General features: G+C 34.3%; 1 protein-coding gene across 1 annotated transcript; it reads right to left on the reverse strand.

Annotated features, from left to right (window-relative positions):
• Positions 1-2317: 2317 nt before the first annotated feature.
• On the reverse strand, positions 2318-5070 carry LOC149543982 (origin of replication complex subunit 6-like). The gene is given in 8 exon segments (XM_089795866.1): positions 2318-2441; positions 2948-3033; positions 3225-3287; positions 3599-3710; positions 4122-4202; positions 4318-4422; positions 4793-4838; positions 4947-5070. Coding segments are annotated over 8 exon segments (741 nt in total).
• Between the last annotated feature and the right edge of the window lie 3027 nt (positions 5071-8097).

The following is an 8097-nucleotide window of genomic DNA, read 5'->3' on the forward strand; positions in this document are numbered from 1 at the left end:
ACTTAGATACAAATGAAGACTATGGCAATGGTTATATGCATAATTTGCTTTAACAATTCAGTTAATTGCTTCACTAAGTATGTCCCTTTGAAAATGGTGTATACCCACTCTTGTAAAGAGTTCACATAACATAACTATTTTTTAGGGGATGAAGAATTTCTTTGAAACCATGAAAAAGGATATTTAGAAGTGACCAAATACTAAAACCTATGAAGAGAAGGCTCATAAGAGGATGCTAAAAAAGGCAAAACATAGTTGGTGATTTGCTATAGTGTATGTGCAAAAGGATTGGTTTGAAAAAGGCCAATGTAACAAATTACAATGAAGAATATTTAGCTAGAAATTAGGTTCAAGTTGAAAAACTACTTCTAAATAATTGAGATTGGAATAACATTTTTATTTTGATAAGATTACAATACAGTTTTTATTTCATGGAGATTGTATAGATGCTATCATAAAGCAGGTTCCACTTGTCTTGTATGCAAAAAATATGCAACCACATAAAGGATGCCTTTTTGGATCTTATAATAAGGGAAGAAAGTGGTGAATGTTAAGGCAGAATATTGAATTTAACTATATCAAAATTTGATCCAGATCTACTCAGATTCTTGGGTGCTTTTGTAACTATTTTTTATTGTTTGTGAGGAATTGTGTGCATCAATTCAATTCAACAAAAGTTTAGACAAGACGTCCTTGATAATTGGGATTTACATTTTATAAATTCATCTAAATATGAAGGATGATCCTAATCATCTTCTAACCAGATGATGGGTTGGAAAGTTACAACTTCGAATTGTCAAAAATAATGACCACAAATGAGAGGATTACGAAATTGAAACCAAATTGACTCTTAATTTTCTTTACCTATAGACTTCAATAGATCATATCACCCACCAAAAAAAAGTACCCATAGAAAGTGAGAAATAATTGAATCTTGAATTTCCTTACCTACAGACTTCAAAAAATAGTAAGCCTCTATAATAAGCTACATGTCACCATAATCAATCACATTGTGCACCATCTTGACAAAATTGTCAGATGCACCCTTTCCAATATAGGTAACAAAAGGGCCACTATCCACCTGCAGAATGATCTTAACAATTATATCCTCAATATACTTGTAAGCGTCATATGACCCTCTAGGCATAAGAGAAGGGCCATTCCTAGCACCCTCTTCACCCCCTAAAACCCCCATGCCCAAATACAGAAGCCCCCTCTTCTTCACCTCCTCCTCCCTTCTCTCCATTTTTTTATACCATTCATTCCCACCATCCATAGTACAATCCCCTTCTTTCATGTGGGTAGCCAGAGTCTCAATTGATTTGTCCATTGGGGGCCCTACTTTGATCAGAAGGATTATGACTCTGGGCTTTTGGATTGAGAGAAAAAATTCCTTGGTGTCATGGAAGCCTTTTACTGGTAGATTTCTTTCTAGCTTGGCTCTATCTACCGTCTCATCTACCTTTTCTAGGCTCCAATTGTAGACTGAGATGGGGAAGCCTTTTTCTGCAATGTTGAGAGCTAGATTCTACCCCATCACAACCAATCCAATCAATCCTATTCTCGAAAATTTAGCCATCTCTTTTTCTTGTACTTACACAATGAAAATCAAGATTAAGGTTAACATCCAAGGGAGGCTTAGAACTTTTATCTTACAAAGGACATTTGAAACAAACTTCCTTGGATTTTTGCAGCAGTGTCATTGTATAGAGCTCTAAGTTTAATTGTTTTAGCATCAACTATTGAACTAGACTATTTTGGTGTCATCTTCGAAAAGGCTAAACCGTCCAAGAGCAAGGTTTTCACAATAAAGGCAACATATGAAAATCTCATAGTAATCCAGATTGCAATTTAAACTAGGAAACTAGGCAAGGGATACAAATACTATAGTCAGATCAGCTCTCTCAAGCTCTCAGAACATAATGTAGCTTTTTTTATAAGAGCTAGTGTTTTGTTTAGTTAACCCCTGAGTTTTCACCTTGTGTTTTAATTGGATGTGAATATTTGAATTCCACTTACACTTTTCCTACATTGTTTCACTACCATGCAAATGGAATGTTACTATAGTTACAATAAAATATTATTATGTTTAACTACAACATCCTTCAACCATGTAGAAATATAAGCTTGTGCTTCCAATCATCAATAAAAGAAACACTCAAGTACCAATGCTTAACTAAGAAACACATTCTTTCACATAAAACAATGTAGCTAAGTTGATTTACATCCTTAGTTATTAATTATTATATGAGAAATGCTTTGCATGTCTATCCACATTGGAATAACATCAAATATATAAAAATAACTTCATAAAATTTTAGGTATAATATATGAACCGAGTTATCTCAAGTTCATATTCATCATCAATTGATTCGCCACTATTGTCAACTTTTGCCTCGTCTTCATGTATTCTCTTGCTTGGTAATGCATCCAAAGGTTCTGTCCATACACAGCCAATACACTTAGTTGCCTACAACAATAATAACAACTAGAATTTAGACCAAGCTTTTGTTCCAATTTTCCATAATAAATCAATGTGAACCTAAGAAATTGTTAAAGATGGTGTGAAAATAAATTCAACCATGTAAAGAACAAATAAATGATTGTGTAGCTAGTCTGTCAAACCAATTTAAGACATAAGAGTACAATGCACTTTGAAATCTTCAACAATAAGGAACTGAGATATGCCAGCCCATGTGAATTTTATATAAGAGAAATTTGTAAAGGCCACAATCACTACAATGTAAACAAGCCCGAAATAATCTTTCAAACTTTTCAGCACCAGGCAAGGACAAAAACATAAGAATTTATCTATTAAGTAAAAAGAATGAACCTAGTCTAAACTTGACCATAATTAATTAAAAGAACTTGCCATATAAAAAATATGCAAAGGTTAAAAAATCAATGTCATCACACAAACAAAATAGTCTCTAAAGAAAACACGCATCTATTGTTTTTCACAGATTTTGGATCCTTCTTTTCTTTGGCAATTCCTACAACATCAAAATAGAGATCATTCATAGATGTTGCAACCTAGCCCAAATAATTAGAAATATATATATATATATATATATATATATATATATATATATATATATAGTTAAGAAAAAACATAAATTATTGAGAGGGTTTCCTTGTTTGATATAGTTAGCATCTAAAAATTAACAATGTGAATAATATTATAAAACCTTCAAGATTTCTATGCACCCAAAAATAACAGTGACATTTGAAAACTCGAAGTCCAATGTACCACATATCTTGATCAATTTCATCCTATCAACTTTTAACTGCATCTAGATAAATAAGTTAGGTTTTTGCATGACAAGTTCTAGAACTTAGGGTGGGTATATGGATAAACATGAAACCAAAGTTTAGAGAAGACTAACTTGAGGCCATTACTATAGCATTTTCATATGTGTGATGATAAAAAGCAACAGAAGAGTAAGAGTTTGAATTTTTTTAAGTTGTTCATCCAAAAGAAAAAGAAAAAAGAAAAAAAAAATTCTTTTACGTTATATCCTTCATTCATATTGACTATAGAATCAAAGGATTATACTTTTCTTAATAACAAGCTTGAAATATGCAAGTACAAACAAACCTTATTTCTTCTTCCACATAGGTAAAAAGCTACTACAGTGAACATTGGATGACAGAAATTGGCACTTGATCTCCAAGACTCTGGTAGAGTAGCTATAAATCTTTCTTTGTATCTATATAAGGTTAATATTAGAATTGCATATTTGATCATGATTTTGGGCTGACAAGACTCGAGGATCATATGATAACCCCACACTTATTAGAGAGCTCAAGGTCAAAGTATAAGAGCATAGGATTTTATTTAGAATGCCCTTAAGACTTACTCCAATGAACTCATTATACCCACCCTAATAATTTCCCCAAGCACAGAGAATACTATAATCCTTTGAGCCATAAATTTCAAAAGATTGGAAATCCAAGAAAACAAACCATTTGGGTCCTAAAATCTGAACTAAGGAAACCTAGTTTCTAAAGTTCCATAGAGCACTATATAAATATTTGACCAGTAAGTTGAAAAAGGTCTGAAGTTTAAGTAAACAAACCATTTGAGAGCTAAAAAATGAGTCAAAGAAACTAGAACTTACAAAGACAAGGATCTTTGGGAAGACCCAATCAATCTAAGACATCCAAACTAGATTCCAAGTTCTCAAATGTCCAGCTTTGGTCTGCAAGGAAAATTAAAAGTGCAAACCTGTCATCATTTTTGAATATAATCCATTAATATCAAAAGAGATAATAGACAAAGAATTGCACCTAATTTGATTTAGATAATTAACCTACCTAACTCCAAGTGCATTTTGCATTACATTCAAGAATCTAGTAAATGCCTTCCTAGACATGCCACTTAGCCTAATGGCCTTCTGTCTATCAAAGGGAACTTGTAATCTGTACAAACAATGCATTCAATCATTGAAAATTAAATTTCATTGTTGCAATTTTTCTAATAAAATCATAAAGAATGAGAACTAGAAATCCATGAAGGGTAAGCAATGGGAATCATCTAGTGTCGAAGGAATAATTTCTCCTCTTGTTAAATTATTTCTTCTCAGGTAACATATATCCAGTCTTAAGGAATGCAATGTAATGGCAAGGATAGATGACATTAATAAGATTCAACCTAATGTTTTATTAACTCACTGCTAGCATGTGGCATGATTTTTGTTGTAAGGATTATGCTATAAATTTGAGAAATGACCCGATCCTTTTCAATGTAAAATTAGATGAACCCATCTAAATAAGGTTTAAGATAAATTACTTTGTAGCAACGAGCTCAAAGTAGAGAACTAATTTGCAAACCTCGTCTTGTGGATGAAAAGGGGTTTAAAAAGGACTCAATGATGAATATTCCCAATAAATTGCATTCTAGATGATAAAAATTGCACTAAATTTGACACATTGCTTAGATAAACATACCACACCAAAATTGGAAGAATTAAAATACACATTACTAAGGCATCTCAGCTCCTCAGCTTTCCTGATAAACTTCTTGTCTTTTGCAAGGTCCAATTTTCTTCCCAGCCCATCCATGTCCATGTTTCTCTATAGCATATGGCTAGGAAATGAATGTTACCCTTCTTTTGCCACTCCAACTGAAGGACTTCTCACCCTCTACAGCCCACGAGCCCATTCTCCAAATGGACCAACTACAATTCCACTCGCAACCCGCATGAAATAAAAATTTTTTGATTTTAACATAACAAGCCCATGTTGTTCGAAATTTTGACTAACACAGGCATGGATTTTTAAAAAAAGACATTTTTCGTTGCCTATTCTAACCAATTTGACCCCATTTTAATAGATGGTTAAAAATTTTGATCTAAAGATGGGATCAAATGTACTAGTGATATATTATCATTTAATATGTCAAAAGGGGTCATAGGGTACCCTAGAACTTCACTCAACCCATTTAAATACATGATATATGTCCCTAGGGGTTCTAAGAGCCCTAGGAACATATATTATCATATAATTGGTCAAAATGGGTTATAGGATACTCTTTGACTACTTTCAACTTATTCAAACACATGATATATGTTCGAAGGGGTCCTAGGATCATTAAGGACATATATTCTAATTTAATGGGGTAAAAGGGGTCATAGTGCATCCTATGACCCCATTTAGCCCATTCAAACACATGGTTTATGTTCCTAGGGGTCCTAGGATCCCTAAAAAAATATGTTGTCATATAATTGGGTGAGAGGGGTCATAATGTACCCTATGACAACCTCTAATCAATTTAAACACGTCATGTATGTCCCTAGGGGTCCTATTACCCCTATACCTCTAGGAAAATATGTTGTCATATAATGAGTTAAAAGGGATCCTAGAGCACTCTATGACCCCTTTTGACTCATTTGAACACATGATATATGTTCATAGAGGTCCTAGGACCCCTATGAACATATGTTCTTATTTAATGGATCAAAAGGGGTCCTAGAGTACTCTATGACCCCTTTTAACTCATATGAATAATTATAATATGTCCCCAGGGGTCCCTAGGGTCATGTGTTATCATAAATTATGTTAAAAGGGGTCATAGGTTATCCTATGACCCCTTTCAACCCATTGGAATGAAAAAAATATAGCTCCCTAAAGGTCATATGACCCCTAGGGACATATGCTATCATGAAATGTGTCAAAAGGGTTAATAGACTATCCTGTCACACATACCGACCCATTCAAATAAATAAATTATGTCCTAAGGGGTCCTAGGACCGTTAGGGATATATCTTGTCATGAAAAATATCAGAAGCCATCATATGATAACCTATGACTTCTTTTGACTCATTCCAAAAAATTAAATAGGTTCCTAGTAGTCCTAGGACCCCTAGGGACATATGTTGTCATAAAATGCATCAAAATGGGTCATAGCTTATCCTATGACCCCTTTCGACTCATATGAACAATTATAATATGTCTCAAGGGGTCCTAGGTTATCATGAAATATGTCAAAAGGGGTTGTAGGTTAGCTTATGACCCCTTTCGACCCATTAAAACAAATAAAATAGGTCCCTATGGATCTATATGTTATCATGAAATATGTCAAAAGTGGTTATAGGTTATCCCGTGACCCCTTTTGACCCATATGAACAATAACAATATGTACCTAGTAGTCTTAGGACCCTTGGGGACATATTTTGTAATGAAATGTGTCAAAAGGGGTAAGATGTTATCCTATGATCCCTCTTGACCCATTTGAACAAATAAAATAGGTCCCTAGCTATCCTAAGACCCCTAGGGACAAATGTTGTAATGAAATGCACTAAAACAGGTCATAGGTTATCCTATGACCCCTTTAAACCCATATAAATGATTATAATATGTCCCTAAGGGTCTTAGGATCCTTAAAGACACATGTTGTCATGAAATATGTTTAAAGAGGTTACAGGTTACCCTATGACCCCTTTCAACCCATTCAAACACATGATTTATTTCCCTATGGGTCCTAGGACCCCTAGGAACATATATTAGACATCATATAATGTGTTGCAAGGGATCATGGTGTACTATATGACCTCTTTCAACTCATTTGAACATATTATATATTTTCTTAGTCATCTTAGGACCCCTATGAACATATTTTATCATTTAATGGGTCAAAAGGGGTCATATGGAATCCTATGACCCCTTTCAACCCATTAAAACACATGATGTATGTAGGGACATATGTGAGGAATTTTAATGGGTTAAAGTGGCCATAGGATTATCTATTACCTCTTTCAACCCATTACATAACATATTAAGACCCCTAGGAACATACATGTTGTGTTGAAATTGGTAGAAAGGGGTCATAGGGCATTTCATCACACATTTCAACTTATTAAATGATAAAATATGTTCATATGGTTCTTAGGACCCCTAGGGACATACATGTTGTGTTCCAATGAGTTGAATGGGGTTAAAGGATATCCTATGAGCCCTTTCAACCCATTACATGACAAAATACATTCTTGTGGATCCTAGGACCCTTAGGTAAAAACATGTTGTGTTTAAATTGGTTGAAATGGCTCATAGGATAATCTATGACCCATTTCAATCAAATACATGATAACATATGTTCATAAGGTTCCTAGAGCCCCTAAGGACATACGTGTTGTGTTCCAATGGGTAGAAAAATACTATAGGGTATCCTATGACCCCTTTAGACCCATTACATGAAAACATATGTTCCTAGGGTTGCTAGAGTGCCTAAGGACCTACCTCTTATATTTCAATGGGTAGAAATTGGTCATAGCATATCCTATGACCCCTTTTGACCCCTTTTGACCTATTAAATGAGAATATATGTTCCTAGGGGTCCCAATACCCTTATCATCATGTGTGTTGTGTTCCAATGGGTCAAAATCCTATGACCCCTTTGTACCCATTACACAATAACAAATGTTCCTAGGGGTCCTAAGATCCTAGGGCCATACATGTTGTGTTCTAATGGGTCAAAAGGGGTCATTAGATACCTTATGGCCCCTTTCGGCCCATTACATGACAACATATATTCTTAGGAGTCCTATAACCCCTAGGAACATATGTTGTGTAATAGGTCGAAAGGGTCATAGGATAGTC

The sequence above is a fragment of the Cupressus sempervirens genome, chromosome 8 (genome assembly GCF_028749045.1).
Source record: "Cupressus sempervirens isolate cs-2001-9-10 chromosome 8, ASM2874904v1, whole genome shotgun sequence".
In the NCBI taxonomy this organism is placed as follows: Eukaryota; Viridiplantae; Streptophyta; class Pinopsida; order Cupressales; family Cupressaceae; genus Cupressus; species Cupressus sempervirens.